The sequence below is a fragment of the Hyperolius riggenbachi genome, chromosome 5 (assembly GCF_040937935.1).
Source record: "Hyperolius riggenbachi isolate aHypRig1 chromosome 5, aHypRig1.pri, whole genome shotgun sequence".
NCBI classification, from domain to species: Eukaryota; Metazoa; Chordata; class Amphibia; order Anura; family Hyperoliidae; genus Hyperolius; species Hyperolius riggenbachi.
In genome coordinates, this window is record NC_090650.1 from 84,123,026 (window position 1) to 84,142,957 (window position 19,932).

Here is a 19,932-nt window from a genome sequence, read left to right on the forward strand (position 1 = left end):
ATTTAAAATCTGACAAAGGCATAAAGTCTGTGTGTGCCGGGTCACCGTTGACGCACGGCGTTTCGGATAAAGAAATCCTTCCTCAAAACAGTTCCGGTACACACTCAGAGAGAACTTTAAATAAATACTTTTTAAGACAGTGCAGATCCTTTCAACTGATACAATCTGTTTTTTTTTATAAAATGTGTATTCCATTTTTGGCTAGCAGCACCAGGTAAGAATTATGTTTTAACTGTTAGATTAGTGGTTAGGTCTCTTACGTGAGGGCAGGTCAGTGCCATGGAAGAGTCTAGTAAGAAATAATCTGTGCACATATTGTTTTGCTGAAGATAACGTGCTTCTTTGCTTTACCTGTTTTGAATGCAAGTTGTGTGATTTGCCCATATTTCGAGCTCTGCACATCTATGCGGGTAGTTAATTCAGGTGCAGCCTTTGTCTGGAAGCACTGCCAATATCTCCTGCTGTAAAAAAACTGTAAGTATATTTATGGCTAGCTGCATCCATGTGCTTCAGTTTGCATTCAAACTTTTAGATTAGTGATCAGTGCATAATTTGCACCTGATTTGCATTCAAGGTGTGTATTTAAGCCCTTAGGGGGCTCTGCACACCTCTGTTGGTTTCATTTAATTTGCATTGCAACCTAGGAGCGCTGCCAATCTTCTGCTGTTTTTTTATACACTAGATCCTCTGCAGACGCGGCCTGGACCATCAATGTGCTAGATTATTCTGCAAAGACTTGGCCAAGAATCTAGTTTTTTTTTTACAGGTGTCCCATGATGTTCAAAAGAAGAATGAGCAACGAACAAGCACATTGTTTTCATACTTATGCCGCATGCCAGAAGCCATTGAGTTGTGTACCGCCCATCGTCTTTCCTCCCCTCTCCTTAGAACAGCACATGCTGCACTGCTGTAGCCGAACAGAGTGTCTGTATTGTGGTCATTCCCATCAGTGTTAGCCAGATCAAGCAACAATCAGGTGACACTGACTGAATGTCTGTACGCTGCTTTAGGCCCCTTTCACACTGGCGCGGTGTGTTGGCCTGTTTTTACAGCAGGCCAACGCTACGCCAGTGAAAATCTATGGGGCCTTTCACACCGACACGTTGCAGCGGAAGTGACGGAATCAACACAACCCCAACATAAGCGCATATCCACGTTACTGTCGACTTGCACAGCTACGTGCGGCAGAACTGAAGAAGTGTAAGTCTATGGCGGCGCATATATTTTTAAACATTCACGCAGTAATGTTGCTGTGCGCATGCACGGAAGCGTATTTTGTCAAACACTTCTGTGCAATTCGTCTTTTTGGCCACAGGAAGTGAGCGCTAGGGAGCCTCACTTCCTGCTTAGCCTGATACCAGAATGAAGATTACAGCGTATTAACGGTTTACTGTGTGAAACCGGCCTCAGAGAAAGGCCTGAGATATAAAATAAAGCTGGGAAGTTGCTGCTCTATAAGCTTAAACAAACATGATGTATTTTACTCTCTCTCCTATTCAGGAAAACAGCGGCAAACAGCTTCACAGATTTTAAGGAGAGCTCTTCAGAGACACATCACATTACAATGGCGGACACGGATCCTCAGCTTATAGTGAGTGTCATCCCCAGCAGATACTAAATTGAAGTCCATTTGTGTATTCTTCTCCCTTCATAATATGCCACTGAACAGCGAACGCTAGGCAACAGCTAACAATCCTTTAGCAGACAGTTCTGTATAGTAAGCAATGTTTATTTATGTTAGACCTTATAATCCAACAGAATAGAGTTAAGGTGAGCATACGTCTGTCCACTTGGCAGCCAATCGAACACCTCATTCGATAATTATTTTCAAATTGGATGAAAAATTGGTGCTGTCACAAATATGCTCGATTGACAATTCGACTGATTTTGGGTCAAAACGGTTGAATGTATCGATCGGACATGATGGGAAATGTTGTGGCGATGTAGTTGAGCGGTTGCGTGGCGATATTGGTGTGCAATAAGTGCAAACGCCAAACACAACAGAAACCTCTGGTCGCTGTTCCCTCAAATTTTGTGCGCACACGAACGCACGCGTACATCCCCCTGCACCCATCCTCCTCTGCTGTCTGAAGTCCGCCTGTGTTTTACACGTGCACCAGGCACAACGCACGGACATAGGAGGACGCAGGACAGGCACACTATTATATAGGATATAGTGCTGATATGTACTGTACCGCTTCACAGATTACATTAGTTATGTCTCTAATGCTGGGTACACATGATTCAATTTCCTCTACGATCGACGGGTAATCTGAGAGGAAGTTGTATCGTGTACATGTCGAAACTGCTCCCAATCGATAAAGGGATCATTTTTCCCATGATAACATTGCAGACTCGTTCCCGTTATTGAATGGGAGCAGATTGGATGTGTCGTAAATAATAGTCAGATTCCCGCTAACGGGAAATTGCATTGTGTGTATTTAACATAAGAGTAGCTGACAGTGAGTTCAGGTTTCCTTTAAAGCACACCTGAAGTGAAAGGGATATGAAGGCTGCCATCTTTATTTCCTTTTAAACAATACTAGGTGCCTGGCAGTCCTGCTGATCTTTAATACATCATTAGCGCGCTGAATCACATACCTGAAACATGCATGCAGCGAATCTAGTCAGATTTCAGTCAGAAACATCTAATCTGCATGCATGCTTCAAGGTCTATAGTTAAAGCGGACCCAAACTAAACCTTTTTCTATAATTCAAAATATTTAGTTGCACCACTCTGACACATACAAAGATAAACACTCCTTCAAGCCTATGAGCTTTTCAGTGCATGCTTTTCACCCTTCTCTTTTCATAACTAGGGTTATACAGGTGGCAGCCATTAGCAATTCCTTCTATGCTGGACACCATCTACTTCACCAGATTGCCGGATTCTGTCCCGGCATTATGAAAGGAAGGGAGGGGTTCCTCCAATAAATGTAAAATATTTTATATTTGTCATCATGCAGCTGAAAAAAAGGCTGCTATTTATTATTATAATTTCGAAAATAGATTTTATTTCTGAAATCTTGTATTTTTAATTTGGGTCCACTTTAACCTCCTTGCCGTTTATCCCGAGCTCAGCTCGGGGTAACCTGCGCAGGAGGATTTCTCAGGCCCCGCTGGGCCGATTTGCATAATTTTTTTTTTCCTACACGCAGCTAGCACTTTGCTAGCTGCGTGTAGTACGCGATCGCCGCCGCTCGCCGCCGATTCGCTGCTACCCGCCGCGCCGAGCCCCCCCCCCCCGCCCCAGACCCCTGCGCAGCCTGGCCAATCAGTGCCAGGCAGCGCTGAGGGGCGGTTCGGGATTCCCTGTGACTTCAGGACGTCATCCCGCCCCGTCGCCATGGCGACCGGGGAAGCCCTGCAGGAAATCCCGTTCTCAACGGGATTTCCTGCATACTCTGATCGCCGAGGCAATCTGAGTGGGTGGGGGGATGCCGCTGCTCAGCGGCTATCATGTAGCGAGCCCTGGGCTCGCTACATGATTTAAAAAAAATAAAAATAAAAAAAAGTGCAGCGCTGCCTCCTTGCCGGATTTTTTAGACCGGCAAGGAGGTTAAGGCTATTATGCTGGGCATACATGGCTCGTTTTTGCTGCTCGATTTTTTCCTGCTCGATCGTTTCGCTGGTCGATTTCGCAGTCATTTCTCTTATCTTCCGCTCGTTTTTCTTATCTTTTTGCATTCACTGCAATCTGGAATCGAGCGACGAAACGATCGGGCGGGAGGTCGGACACGTCGGAAATTATCTATTGAGCCATATTAATGGCTCAAAAACGAGCCGATTATTCCCAGCATTAGAGGCAGAGCATCAGGAGGACAGCCGGGCAATTAGCATTTTTTTTTTCTCACTTCAGGTGTGCCTTAAATTGCTCATGTCCAGTTTGATTTCAGTTAGGCTGGTTTCACAGTGGGACGTTACAGGCGCACGTTAAAGCAGCCTGTAACGCACCCCACCGCACAGCAATGAAAAATCAATGGGCTGTTCACAGTGCCCACGTTGCGTTACTTAGTAACGCTGCACCATAAGACAACATACTGCATGCAGTACTTTATAAGCGACAGAGCCGCGTTAGACTGGTTGCACATGCTCAGTAATGTTGGGGAGGAGCGGAAAGCGGCCAGGCACATGGCTAATTAATATTCACTGCACTCAGTGACGTGCAGTGTTTACTTCCTGGAACGGCCGCTCTGTGCGGCGATTGGCCGGGCGGGACCACGTGATGCCGCATGCGTCCAAGAGTGCGCATCACGGCATCACTGACGCCAGAGTGAGCTGCACAACGCGGCTCACTCTGACGTCCACATCAGAGAGCACCAGGCGTTGCGTTAGGGGCACGTTATGCGACCATAACGTCCCCTAAAACACATCGTCCTACTGTGAAACCAGCCTTAGTGTGCTTTGTATTCTTTTTACTAGTATTTTTATGTGTTGCTGTTGGTATTGCATACATAGTTAAAAAAAACCCCACTAAAATGCTATTTATTTTTTTGTGATAGTGTTGTTCTCCCTTGATTTAGTTCCCTGTTCTTTATTTTTCCTTTGTGCCTTAGATACAATGATATTGTTATGCCTACACAAGTGTTTGATATGTGTGTTATCACTTTGCCCCCTGTCTGTGGAATGTTCTCATTGACATTTGTATATCTGTTTTTTTTGTTTTTTCTTCAATAAAAACCTTTGAAACTAAAATTTCTTTTCCAGGCCTCCATTATTTCATATTGTAATGAGAAATACTATCGTCATATGCAAAACATAGCAAGAGAAGGTTTGCAGAAGTATTACAATGATCCAGTGCTTCTGTTCTTCAAAGCCTACGGTATTCTAATGGAGGGTAAGTATGCATATTGGAGATTAATATACTGTATAATGACTATGAGGCTGACCTAAGTCTCGAGATTGCACATTGCAATCCATCACTTTAGCGATGTCTTGGTCGCCTAAGTGTGCACAAGCAGCAGCAGACACACTTATTGCAAGTTATTATTCTTTTGGAGCTGGGGCTGACTGCTACTACAGTTGGGCATGGCGCAATTAAAGTTAGTAGGTCTCTGACTTGATTCAGAGAGCTCTGCGTGCCACTGCTGGTCTGGTCTTCTGCACTGCACTGTCCAATCACGCTCTCACAGGAAGTACAGTGAGAGTGTGATTGGACAGTGTCAGCGAAGAAGACCAGACCAGCGGCACGCAGAGCTATCGCTCTCAGTAAGCCATCCCTGCTTCTGCTGCTGGCTGGCTGCAATTATGGAGGGGGAAGCGCGGAAGGGGGGGGCCCACCGAGGGAAAAAATGGTACTACGGTGGCCCAGTCCGAGCCTGATCATTAGTGGCCACCATAATGCTTGGCTGCATACTTTATTTTACTTCATAGAGGACAGTGACAAGGGGTAGGGAGGGGGGTTTGGAAAGATTATAAAAGGGTGAACAGTGGACATGAGAATGTGGATTTCTATGTATGGTACCAAGTATAATCCAGTGTCTGGATAGTGTAATGGTTAAGGTCTCTGCCTCTGACACAGGACACCAGAGTTTGAATCTCGGCCCTTTCTGTTCAGTAAGCCCGCGCCTATTCAATAGGAGACCTTGGGCAAGACTCCCTAACATTGCTACTGCCTACTGAGCGCACCCTAGTGGCTGCAGCTCTGGCGCTTTGAGTCCGTCAGAAGAAAAGAGGATAAATGTTCTGTGTCTTGTCTATGATGCTAGAGGTTGATGCCACTGTTTCCCTAATCTGAGGGGTGTTAATCTTCTGGAAAATTAAATAAAATATGTTTTAAAAACGCATGAAAACCACAAAACTCATAGCTCTCTAAAGTTCGAAAAACAAGTTAGCTCACACAGCCTTTTGATTGCTAAATTGTGCAGTTCGCACTTTTTATGCAAAAAGAGTACCGTATATGCAAAATAGTTACTGTAACAAAGTAAGCATCAGAATTTCTGTACAAAACAGTGATCCAATAATACTTCAACCACAAATATTTGCTGTGTTATAAGCATATGAAATGCACAAATGATGCTATATACTGTAGATCTCTTGCAGCAGAGTTAGTCACAAGAAGCAACAATAATGTAACACCAGCAACTTAATCCACCTGTGCGTAATGGGTGTTAAAACTGAAAGCCAACTGTATTGTAGCCATTAATGCTGCTCCACACTGCTGCGAGGAATAAGCTTGTAAAACTTAAAGAGAAACTCCAACCAAGAATTGAACTTTATCCCAATCAGTAGCTGATACCCCCTTTTACATGAGAAATCTATTCCTTTACACAAACAGACCATCAGGGGGCGCTGTATGACTGTATATTGTGGTGAAACCCCTCCCACAAGAAACTCTGAGGACCGTGGTACTCCTGGCAGTTTCCTGTCTGTGAACCTTGTTGCATAGTGGGAAATAGCTGTTGACAGCTGTTTCCAACTGCCAAAAAAACATGCAGCAGCTACTTCCACTGACATCACCTGCCAGCAGTAAAAATGTCACCGTGTAATAAATGTCAGAATGTAAATCATGGATTTAAAAGATTTTACAATGGGCAAACACTGACTAAATCATTTATACATAGTTATTGTAAAAATGAAGCACTTTTTTTATTACATTATTTTCACTGGCATTCCTCTTTAAAAATCACTGCCTGATACTGAAAAATGACAATCAGCAATATAGTGAGAATGAGAAATGTTGCCACAACACAGGGTTAGTGAAGAACCCGTGAATGTACTCCTAATCTCCTCAGAAACACACCAGAACCCTTTAAGAAAAGTGATATTCACATAAATATGGCTGCCTCCATATCCCTCTCACTCCAGGTGTCTTTTAGGGACCTTTCACACTGGAGTGGTGCGGTAAATTTACTGCACCCCGCCGCAGCCTAATGAAAGTCTATGCAGTACGCTGCACCTTAAGTGCCCTAATGCACGTATGTAGCTATGTTACCGTACAGCACCTGCGGCAACCTGTGGCGATCTGCGTTAGACCGGAAGTCATGTAAGTCTATGGCAAGGCAATGCACATGTATTTAAAAAATCTGCTGCAGTTTTTTGCATCGCGCATGTGCAGAAGTGTATTTTAGCAATACGGTTCCACACACGTCATTGATTGCCCAACAGGAAGTGAGCGCCACTTCCTGCTTGGCCGCATGCCAGACAGGGATTACTGCATATTAACACGGTAATACCCGAAGGCCTGTTTTTGGTGGTGTGGTGGCCGTTCTACACTGCCAATCTGCAGTGCTAAGCCGGCCTTAATGTCTGTAGATGTGCAGGCAGCACTTGATTAAAGAACAGGTAAAAAGCAATTTGACAACCCGATCTTTGCAACCAACCCTTTCACTGTTAATATTCTATCATTAATTCTTAAATGAATTCTTACATTTCATCTTACCCCTAGTGTAACCTTCACCCTGCAAAGCAAACGGAACCGTAACCTTTAGATATTGCTATACTTAACCTAGCTCAGAAACTTTCCCTAAGCTTACCTGACCATTGATCTTGGGGTAGAGGGTATTAATCCATCTTTGAAGTCATTGAAACTTTTTCTCAAATCAGTAAAGATGTCTTAAAGTAACACAGTGTTTCTTTTGCCTGCCTTCAGATCGTGTGCAGGAGGCTATTCGAGAGCTGGAGTCTGTCAGAGATGTCCCAGATGTCTCCCTGTGTGCCATCATGCTCCTCATCTATGCCCATAAAAAAATTGGTATAGTTGGTAAGATTTTATGCATATTATAATTTCCATGCATATGTATGGCATAACGTGTCGAATTGAAAAAGAGGAATCCACCAAGAGGTGTCTAAGTTTTCGATACATTTTGGTAGGTAATATCACCTGCTAACTGTAACGATTGAGGGAAAATCTCCACGGTCAGCGCACAACGTGCACGCTGACACTGAGGGGATTGCCCACAAGCGCTCAGACAGAGGACCCCAGTTATGGTGCAAATGCACCTGTGGAGGAACAGACCAGCCAGCAGGAGGAGCTGTGGAGCACAGAGGATTAACACCTCTGAATGTCCCACAGATGTCAGATAGAGATTGCTCAGTGCAAATGTAGCAATGAGCAATGCTTAAACAGTATAGAAACAGAGCAGATGTGGAACAGATCAGATGAATGTCTGTTAAACTGATTACAGACTTTGTGAGGACAGGCATTCACACACAGAGCAGATTAGAAACAGATCAATGATAATAAACAGCTGATAGTGGCGAGGGCCCACTATCAGTACACCATCTGCCAGTGGCAAGGGCCCACTGACAGGCAAGGATGACTAGTGACTGTGGCATGGGCCCACTGGTAGGCACAAATAAATAACAGCTGGCTGTGGTGAGAGCCGCAGCCAGTACACCATCTGCCAGTGGAAAGGACCCACTGGCAGGTACGGAGAAGGTAGCCAGAAATGTAGCTGACCAGAATTGGTCCAAGACAAGAGTAGTAAAGAAAATCAAGACACAGAAATACAACACAGTAATTCGCGAACGTAATGGAAAATAACAAACGCGCTGATCTGCGCATACACTGACGCAAACCAGCGATGGCTAACAACTAGCTACAGTACGGTAACCACGTATTACGTACAATAGTCCCAAGCGTACTGAAATGCCCTAACTAAGAATAACAGATACAAAACAATGTCTCTGCAGTAGAAGGAGAGCCAAACGCACTCCAAAGGATTCAGGGCTCGTTTCCACTATTGCGGTGCGGAATCGCTTGGATTCCACCGCGGACGAAATCGCATGCGGATGCGTTTCTGCATGCGGATTTCCCCGTGATTTCGCATGGCAAGGAACCAGGCAAATTTAACCATGTCACTGCCTGTGTAAAGCTCCATAGCTTTACATGCGAAATCGCGGGGAAATCCGCATGACAAAGCCGCATGCGATTTCCCTATTAAAAGCATTGGGGGCGATTCGCCCGCATTCCTGCCGCACGCGAAATCTGGCAGATTTCCCCCGCACGCCAAAACGCACCCGCACGACGCACAAGTGGAAACAATCCCATCCACTTGTATTGCCTATGCGAATCCGCATGCGGTGCCTGCATGCGGATTCGCTATAGTGGAAACGAGCCCTAACTAAGATAAACTAGACTTGGAGCTCACTGAACTAGAAGGAGAGGCAACGCAACTCCACAAGATAACTAAGATAAACTAGACTAAATATCTCAGGAAGAACAAGACATGAAATACATGAACCCGGGACCGCAGTCAGAGTGAACTGACAGTATGTCGGGCACAGAGAAAACCCAGGAAATGATCTTTATGCAAGCAGCGACCAATCAGAAGCGGACATGCAAAAAGCTAGAAGAGCAAATGGTAATAGATCAATCTGCATTCACTTAGCTTGCAGACTGCAAGCTGAGAATAAGAACTGCATCTCATTAACTCATGCATAACTATGCAAACAGCATAGTATTTGGATTCAGAAGAACAAGCCAGGCCATAACGGAATGCGGAAGAACTGCAAATGAACAGGACACTCAATATGAAAGCAAGGAAAACCATGCAAACAGCAGTCAGCATTGCCTGGCTGCAGTAGTGTCTGAAAGCAGAACGGACAACACAGAGGCGATCATCACACTAACCTTATGTAACGCAGGTGTGTGTGTGTGTTCCTTGGCCATAAGGTAACTATGCTGCGCAAGTATTTACATCTATCCCAAAGTGCACACACGTCACAGCTCTCCTGCGCACTGTGTGCAGTGACACAGTATCAGGAAAGATAAGTGGGCGTTCCTAAGGATGGGCTGAGAGGAGGGGAACTGCCACTTCCTTAACGCCCATAATCAACGTTCTGCACAGAATATTACGGCTGAGCAGTGTGGGGACCACAGGGGGCACTGGAAGGTGAGGATGGTGCTGTGATATATGTCACAGCACCACAGTTAAAACATTATCAAAAACAAGAAAAAAAAAACTTGGTTCAGGGGTACTTTAAATTTGCAAATTTTGGAATCACAATGACCAATTTGGGTATTAAAATTTTAGTTGCTTTAATGTGTTTATTTTTGATACTGATGAACCGGAAGAGTTTGAAAAAACAATGAAAAATCCAACAGCAATGTTTGCGTGCTCTGATGAAAAAAAGAATGACGTCCACAGAGATGTCACCGCTGTTTTCTGTGGGAGACTTAAAAGCTGAGAGCGTCCTGCGCATGCACAGTACGAGAAAATCTTGGTGACGGGAGCGTGATCGAGGGCCGCGCAGGAGCAGTGGCCTTTGATAGGCTAAGTAGCCGAAACTGAAAGTGGGGAGCTGTGGGCGATAGGAGGAGTGGCTTGTCACGGTGCCGGCACAGGGTGGCTGCAGGGGGCCGGTAGAAGCCCCAGGTAAGTTAAACTAGCTTTTTTAGGTTCACTTTAATGGACACATCCGTGGTTTAAAAAAATAAAAAACAAGATCTACTGGTACTTACTTGGAGATAGACCCAAGTAAGTAGAACGCAAACCTGTCTTTTAAGTAGTACAATTTCACTTTTGTTACTTTTCAGAGCTACTTTCCAAATCAGACAGCAAACCTCATGTATGAGGAAGGATATCTACCTAACTGTATATTAAAAGTACAATAAAGATATTCAAAACATTCATTTGATTTATTATAACAATTGGTTTGCTGTTTCTAGTTGTTATGATTGTGTCACAAAACCTTTTCTTCTTCATTGTTTCCTATAGATCGTGATGAAATTTCTCAGTTAGAAAGTAAACTAAAAGAAAGTCGAAGGACAGCAGGGCCTAAAGCCTTATATTATGCAGGCCTGCTTCTGTGGCTGCTGGGAAGAGGTGACAAGGCGCAGGAATACATTGACAGGATGCTAAAAATGTCCAACAGGTCAAGCGAGGTATGTAATGCAGCCACTGCTGGGCAGCCAGTTCAGACTTGATCCCGCTAAGGAATCCAGCAGAACAGCAAAGTTGTTTTCTAGTGCAATCTTCCCTTTCAGTATTGATTTATTGACAGGTTTAAAGTCTCTCGAGGACCAGTTTGACAATACAATGCACCACTACTCCACAGTCTGTGCTTTCTGTATGTAACTCACCCATCCCTATCAGTTTAACTATGGTAATAAACCATAGGAGTAACATGCCAGCACATTAAGGGCCAAAATCATTAATGCTATCAATAAGACAAGACATATTACATTTATTTTGTGCTTTTCTACTGGAAGACTCAAAGTACTAGTGCTTCAGAGTTGCAGCCACTTAGGGCTTTCTGCACGGGCAACCAGGAGTCTTACCCAAAGACTAAAAGGGCAACCAGAAGCCTTGCCCAAAGACTCAATGGGCAACAAGGAGCCTTGCCCGAAGGCTCAACGGGCAACCAGTAGCCTTCTCAAAGATTTCACAGGCAACCAGGACTCTTACCCAAAGACTTCACGGCAACCAACACTTAATCATTATTACAATTGTGAATTAGTGCTTCAAACAATTCATGTCATCCCTCTGGGGAGCTCACAGTGTATTGCCTACCATAGTCATAGTCAAATGCCTCTAGCTAACGTTATGCAGAGATCACCTGTCGATACTAAAGATGTCGCCGCCTGTGATAAATTTCAAAAAGTAATTCGGGGAGAGGAAAGATTTTACAATGGGGAAAAACTGACTAAATAACATAAATTAATATTGTAAAAAAAACAGTTTTATTCTACTTTCTGTTAGGGTTTGGTGCTGAAAGGATGAATCCATTTGTCTCCTGGACCCGCCAAAAAATAACCAGTTTTATTCTACTTTCTGTTAGGGTTTGGTGCTGAAAGGATGGATCCATTTGTCTCCTGGACCCTCTTTAGCAACTTGTCTTAAGTATTTTGAAGAAGGAATTCAAGGCAGTAAGGACCTGTTTGGAATTATTGGAAAGGTAAATTCATCATGTTTTGTTTTTCTGGTGACTTTAGACAGTGGTTCTCAAATGTCTAGGAGCCATGGAGCAGGTTAAAGCCAGTTTCCAATAAAAATTATCTTAGGTTTGAATAATGTGGTTTTGGGGGTTACAACATTTTTCTGGATTTTTACTACTGTTCTATGTCCTTAAGTGGGAAAATCTATGCAAGAATGACAAAGACAGCAACAAAAAACAATGTTTTAGTGTGGGGAAAAGGTAGTGTCCCCTACTAGTTTTATTGCTAAAATGTAGGCTAACCTACCACAATATGGGTTAATACAAAATACAGATACAGTATTGCATAGAGGGCCACCAATATGGTTTGTTAGAATATGGTATAGTCCATGGTTAATGCTGGACAATTAATTGTTATGGCCCTAAAAATAGGCACAAAAAATCAACAGTCTCATTCCCTACGTGTTAACTTCATGAAAATGTATCCAACGTCCATATAGCATATACATGCTGAAGGTGGTAGGTACTTCAAGCATCAGCTCCATGTACGGTCTTGTAAAGCCTACGTGTGGTAGAGAATGAACACTTTCATTCCAGCGCAGGAGATTTGGGCGCAGCCAGTGCCACTATAGGCCGTAATAGGAATTACGGCTGTTGCGGCGCACAGTGAGTAACTTCAGCGCCGTCAAAAGACAGAGCTAAAGTTACTTATAAAACACTATAATTTCGGCCTCCAGCAATTGCTGGAAGCCGAATTATTTCATTCCCCACCATCCATGGCGGCCTGGGGGGGGGGCGTAATAGTTTTTAACATCGCCGGGAAATTGTGCAGGATCAGGATAGGCCATACCGGCTGTACCCTGCGCCCAAGTCTCCCGGCGGCGATTCCTCTCGTACGTGGTAGGAAATGTTACCTGTATTGGAACTCCTTAAGAACACAAGTTAATGCAAGCACTCTGCTATATGGTGTACTCAATAATCATCAAATGGAGATTAAATGTGATGTCAGTATAACAGACAAATCAATGGACTTCACAGTCCTCACATTCACATAGCAACCATCCAGGGATGCTTCATAGTGGCAAAGATAGGCAGTTAGTGTGTGACAACCCAACACTCATTTCTTTACAATGCTGAAACATGTATTTCAAATAATTTTAGAATGAATGTGTATGTATTTGGGGAAACTCTGTATAATATGGTGCATGTCTTGCTCTGGCCAGAAATAAATATTATTAGCATTGCGCGATACAGTCTATGCTTCTTTTTTCCCCCCACATTATTGTTCTGTCTGCCATAGCACAGAATTTTCCATAGTATAGTTTTTAATGCTGTCTATCATTTCCTGTCCCTGTGACTAAAGCTTATCCATATTTTCATCATTATTTAAGACATACAAATCATTTCCTACCTAATACACTTACCTAAAGGTTTATTAGGAACACCTGTTCAATTTCTCATTAATGCAATTATCTAATCAACCAATCACATGGCAGTTGCTTCAATGCATTTAGGGGTGTGGTCCTGGTCAAGACCATCTCCTGAACTTCAAACTGAATGTCAGAATGGGAAAGAAAGGTAATTTGAGCAATTTTGAGTGTGACATGGTTGTTGGTGCCAGATGGGCCGGTGTAAATATTTCACAATCTGCTCAGTTACTGGGATTTTCACACACAACCATTTCTAGGGTTTACAAAGAATGGTGTGAAAAGGGAAAAACATCCAGTATACGGCAGTCCTGTGGGTGAAAATGCCTTGTTGATGCTTGAGGTCAGAGGAGAATAGGCCGACTGATTCAAACTGATAGAAGAGCAACGTTGACTGAAATAACCACTCGTTACAACCGAGGAAAGCAGCAAAGCTTTTGTGAAGCCACAACACGCACAACCTTGAGGCAGATGGGCTACAACAGCAGAAGACCCCACCGGGTACCACTCTTCTCCACTATAAATAGGAAAAAGAGGCTACAATTTGCACAAGCTCACCAAAATTGGCAGTTGAAGACTGGAAAAATGTTGCCTGGTCTGATGAGTCTCGATAGAGTCAGAATTTGGCATAAACAGAATGAGAACATGGATCCATCATGCCTTGTTACCACTGTGCAGGCTGGTGGTGGTGTAATGGTGTGGGGGATGTTTTCTTGGCACACTTCAGGCCCCTTAGTGCCAATTGGGCATCGTTAAAATGCCACGGGTTACCTGAGCATTGTTTCTGACCATGTCTATCCTTTCATGACCACCATGATGGCTACTTCCAGCAGGATAATGCACCATGTCACAAAGCTCAAATCATTTCAAATTGGTTTCTTGAACATGACAATGGGCTTGATTCACAAAAGAGTGCTAACTGTTAGCATGGCCGTTTTCGCGCGAATTTTTGCATTGCGCGCGATCACGAATTTTCGCGCAAAACGATAACGTTTTCGTGCGCAAACGCAAATTTTACAGCGAAATTGATAATGTTTTCGCGTACAAATTCGCGTTTGCGTGCAAAAACGTTATCGTTTCGCGTGAAAATTCGCGAGTTCGCGCAATGCGAAAATTCGCGCGAAAACGGCCGTGCTAACAGTTAGCACTCTTTTGTGAATCAAGCCCAATGAGTTCACTGTACTAAAATGGCCCCCACAGTCACCAGATCTCAACCAAATAGAGCATCTTTGGGATGTGATGGAACGGGAGCTTCCTGCCCTGGATGTGCATCCCACAAATCTCCATCAACTGCAAGATGCTATCCTATCAATATGGGCTAACATTTCTAAAGAATGCTTTCAGCACCTTGTTGAATCAATGCCACGTAGAATTGAGGCAGTTCTAAAGGTGAAAGGGGGTCAAACACCAGGTGTTCCTAATAATCCTTTAGGTGAGTGTATATGTTAGTGCAGTATTGACAATATTATGGGAGTTTTTATTTTTGTTTTCTCTACTGATTCAGCTTTATAGCACATGGGATGTGACTTAAGATGTCAGTTGGAATTTTATAAGAACCATGAATTGGTAGCACTGCCTTCCTTATATTTTGATGTTCACGCAGTTCCTGGTAGTTAATCCTACAGCTATTATTTTTCATGCAAATGAAAAAGAGTACCAGAACTCAACTCTTTTGATCATATACTGTACATTAAACAACAAAACTTACGGTAAATCATCTTCAGGTGGCCACACACTAATACATTTTTTTTTAAATAAACTTCTGTTCGATTCAAGAATTACAAACAATATTACTGATTAATTGTAAAATTTAAAAATGCTGATCAATGTATCACACAAAGGCCCATATGCAATTAACTATTTCTCCTGAGTTTTCTCCGATGTGATATCTTCAGATTTGTCAATAAAATGCCTTTTTTATTTATTTTTGAAACACATTTTTCAGCTTTAAGGGTTATTACAAACATTTCTGAAGAGCCAATCAACCAAATAAGAGATGAGGATACACTTAAGAGCAACGATGATCAAAACTCTATATAAAGTACATCACAATCAATTGAATCAAATAATCACAGAAGTAGGCACTCAGAATCAAAATAACCTTACCCACCCAAAACCTCACCACCCACCCTACCCACCCTCTTGTCATCTCTGGTTTTCCGAGGTAGTAAATGACACCCAGTCAACTCAATTCCAATCTCCCCAAGATCCCTTGGAGTTGCTCCATAAGATACCACCTAGTATCCCTGAAAGGACCCACCGAATCAATCTCTCACTTGGTATAAGTTTCCAAAATAAATAACTTCCATTTTTTAACTTCTTGCCGACCGCTCCACGCCGACTGGCGTGAACACGGCGGCAGCTCCAGGACCACTCCACGCCGATTGGCGTGAATCGCCTGAAATGGGGATTGCAGGGGAGCGCACGCGCCGATGCACGCGCATCCCCACTCTGATGACGGAGCTCCACCCCGCCTTCAGCCTCCCAGCGGCGATGGCCACTCGGAGATTGTTTGAGGGCGAAACTGCCGTCTAATAAGTCTGTTCAGCTCTGTGATCTAAGGCAGTGCTGTACTGAGGACAGCGTTTGACACGGCTGTCCCACTGGGGGACACAGAAGCGATTGTGGAGAGAAAAGGAAAGGGGGGGATCACTTGTGTGCTGAGTTGTACAGCCCTGCAGCGAGGCCTTAAAGCTGCAGTGGCCTATTTCTGTAAAAATGACCTACCTGGTCGCTAGGGGGGTTTAACACCGCGGTCCACAAGTGGTTAAAGAAATTTTTCGTTTTCTTGTCTTTATAAATGGTGGCCTCTAACTTATCTTGTTGAAGGAGATGAGACAATTTCTCCTTAACATCCCAGACTGTGGGTGCATTAGAATATATACATTTATGGAAGATGACCTTGGGGCCGCTATTAATATTAGATGTGCTAGGTTACTTAGGGTACCCTTTGGAGTAGATGAAGAGTGATGAGAAGGAGGGTCCGATTGAGCATAGTTTAATCACCTCAGGCTTTACCTTGCAGATTGTTTAAATGTATTGTGCTACTCAGTTCCAATATGCTGCTGTAATTGGTGATGACCAAAGTCAATGGAAAAGGTCAGCGTGCAAAAGAGTACACTTTGGACAATTAGGAACATAATGGGAGGGGGGAAACTTATATTTTAAATTAAAGGCATATTTTGCCCTATGAATGAGTTGAATTTGTGATTCTCTCCAATTCTCCCCAAAATGCCTTTTTAAACCTACGGCAAGATAAAAAATACTCAAAATAATCTTGATAATATATTTTCACCTAATATTTGGTGCTTTTTCCATTGCAAAGTGCTAAAAAGTGTTGTTTTGTTTTTTTTTTTGCAATTAAAAGCTTATTAAGAATAACAACAATATAAACATACAATAGAATAATCGACATTTATGCAGAAGCAATCAGAAAAGGCAGATTACATCAAATTACACGTGAAATGTCGACAATATCTTAGAATTAGTGTTAGCTATGTATACAAGGTATAAATCTTTATGCTTAATATACAGATCAATCTAGACATAATATCTCGATTATATCTTCACATCAAAGGAGTAGCTCCTGAAATAGACATAGAAAAGTTAATGTTAATCATCATTGCTCCCACACCAGGATAGGGGAAAAGGGCAGATAAGGGAGTAGAGAGGAAAGGAGGATAGAAAAAAAAAGACGAGGAGACGGAAACAGAGCCATATTTATCCATTTCCTATAAGCTGTTAATAGTGATCTGAACACTGAAACTCATTCCCGACCGACCATGTCAATGTGTATTGCTCAGATCTATCATGAGACATAAGTATCATATGCTCCATGGCTTCAGCCTTCAATGCTGTCTACTTGTTTCAACCAAGCTTTAATAGGTGGGATTGAAGAAGATTTCCAGTGCATAATTCCAAAGCATAATGAGAGGACCTGATGGGGGACAGATATGTAAATCAGCAGCCGTTATCACATCATGATTTAAAAAGTGTCATATCCCTAATGGCCAATCAGCACTTACCAAGTCAGGAGGACCTGATGGGAAACCACAGCACTGTCATAACGCTCCTCCCAATCTCCCAGAGGGCAATGCGAGAAGCGTACTGCCGAAAAACGGAACAAATGGGTTTTCATGCGTAAAAGCGTCCTAACAATGCGTAAAAATGTACGCGTAAGATCCTCAACAGCATCCATGCGTAAAAGCGTCCTAATGAAGCGTAAAAACGTACGCATAAAGTCAAATGCAGAACCATATAAAATAGCCGCTATGCCAAACGCAAAAATACGCAAACTGACGTGTAAAGCGCATACAATGCAGAACATGCTGACAAAGTCAGCACCGTAAATCATCAAATGATGACCAAAAGCAAAAAATTCTAGTGCTGTGGTAAAGTAAGGCTGAGTGTGCCATAATAGATAACCACCCTTATAGATAAATCATTGTATTAGATGTAAAAAATACAATAACAGTAAAGAGACCCACACATCAAAAAGCATCAACTCCCAGTATACTCAAAGTGTAACCCACAAGGGAAACACACATAGCTGGACTCGGCAGTCAGCACACCACCAACGCGGCATAGCAGACCGCACAAAAACATGTAAGGGCACAATATATCAATGAATCTTACACTCAATTAAAATATAAAAGTTTAAATGCAAAAAGAAAGGTCATAATTGTTTGGGGGTCCTGTACCATCTTGACAGAATTTTGAAGCCAAGTTCTTGGGTATTGACATTTAATGACCCCTTGTACTTAAAGGAACACTTAAGTCAAACAAAAAAAATGAGTTTTACTCACCCCCGGCTTCCAATAGCCCCCTGCAGCTGTCCGTTGCCCTCGCCGTCTCCCTCGGATCCTCCTGGCCCCGCCGGCAGCCACTTCCTGTTTCTGTGACGGGAGCTGACAGGCTGGGGACGCGAGTGATTCTTCGCGTTCCTGGCCACAATAGCGCCATCTATGCTACTATAGCATATATCATATACCATATAGCAGCATAGAGGGTGCTAATGTGTCTGGGAACGCGAAGAATCACTCGCGTCCCCAGCCTGTCAGCTCCTGTCACCGAAACAGGAAGTGGCTGCCAGCGGGGCCAGGAGGATCCGAGGGAGACAGCAAGGGCACCGGACAGCTGCAGGGGGCTATTGGAAGCCCTAGGTGAGTAAAACTCATTTTTTTTGTACGACTTAAGTGTCCCTTTAGGCTAAAAAGTTTTTCTTAATTGAAGATGAAAAATTATCTCCTAGGAGAAAACTTTGTATATTGCCCCTGGTGGCTTAAAAGGCATTTTATTTACATGGGTGTAAAAATATAAACTTGGAGAAAACAAAGGAAGAAAGTTAATTGCATGTGGGACAAAGTATTTTCTCGCTTGCTGGTGGTTTAAAATGCCTTTTATGACAAGGGCCTTGGGCCATATGCAATTTATTTTTTTTCCTGAGTTTTCTCCTGGGAGATAATTTTTCATATTTGATTTAGAATAACTTTTCAGGACTCTGGAATGGAAAAAGTACCAAAATGTAGGTGAAAAAATACTATCAAAATTATTTTGAGTATTTTTTTATTCTTATTTTTTTTTCTTGCTGGTGGTTTAAATGTCATTTTACTAACAATTTTTAAAATATCACGTAAGAGAAAACTTAAGAGAAAAAGTTAATTGCAGATGGGCCAAGGTGTGAAAACATCACCTAGGAGAAAAAGCGAATTGTATATGGGCCAATTCACTTTTTCTGCTGAGTTTTCTCTTGGGTGATATTTTCAAAGATGTCAATAAAATGCCTTTTAACCAGTTCACCCCCAAGGGTTTTTACTCTAACGGACCAGAGCAATTTTCACTTGTCAGTGCTCTTTCCTTTTATTTACTAATAACTTTATTACTACTTATCACAAAAAATGATCTATACCTCGTTTTTTTTCGCCACCAATTAGGCTTTCTGTGGGTAGTACATTTTGCTAAGATTTTTTTTATCCTAAATGTGTTTTAATGGGAAAAAAACAAAAAAAATAAAAATAAAATTATTATTTCTCCGTTTTCAGCCATTATAGTTTTAAAATTAAACATTCTCGTGTGGTTAAAACAAACACATTTTATTTGCCCAGTTGTCCCGATTATTAAACCATTTAAATTATCTCCCTATCACAATGTATGGCGACCGTATATTATTTTGAAATATAGGTGTTATTTTTCTGTTTTGTTTTTTTTGTTCTGGCCATAATTACAAGCCCCTATATAATAAATTAAAATTAATTTCCCCCCATAAAATATAGATTAAAAGAAGCTGAGTCCCTAATGCAACTATTTATTTATTTTTTTTAAGCTGATTTTTATTTACAAGTGTTTTTTTGGGGGGGGAGGGGAGGGTTGGAAGTGTAATTTTATTAATTTTATTAATTGTGTGTATGTACTTGTATATGTATGTGTAATATACTTTTTGGCCACAAGATGGCGCTAGTGAACACTCTCCCGTATAGGAAGTGATCACTTTTTTTTTCCTTACACTTTATTACACTGTAACAGTTCATGTTTTTATGAATGGATGCGGCCGCTGTTTGCGGTCGCGTCCATTCACTCCAGGCAGTGCGATTGGGTAGAGGACCGCTCGGTCCTCTTCCCCAATCACTCAGCACGGGATTCCGACGGTAATTGCGGCGGTAGCAGCATGCACACGTGCGGAGCGGCA

The 19,932-nt window shown here is 42.6% G+C and overlaps 1 protein-coding gene across 2 annotated transcripts in view; it reads left to right on the forward strand.

Moving 5' to 3' along the window:
• TTC21A (tetratricopeptide repeat domain 21A) overlaps window positions 1-19,932 on the forward strand; it is a 151,205-nt gene that overhangs the window by 3,552 nt on the left and 127,721 nt on the right. For both annotated transcript variants that reach the window (XM_068235931.1, XM_068235930.1), the window contains exons 2-6: window positions 1,501-1,591; window positions 4,708-4,837; window positions 7,592-7,702; window positions 10,662-10,828; window positions 11,725-11,841. In XM_068235931.1, coding sequence (XP_068092032.1) covers window positions 1,565-1,591; window positions 4,708-4,837; window positions 7,592-7,702; window positions 10,662-10,828; window positions 11,725-11,841 — 552 coding nt within the window. In that variant the 5' untranslated portion in view covers window positions 1,501-1,564. The remainder of the gene's footprint in view (window positions 1-1,500; window positions 1,592-4,707; window positions 4,838-7,591; window positions 7,703-10,661; window positions 10,829-11,724; window positions 11,842-19,932) is intronic.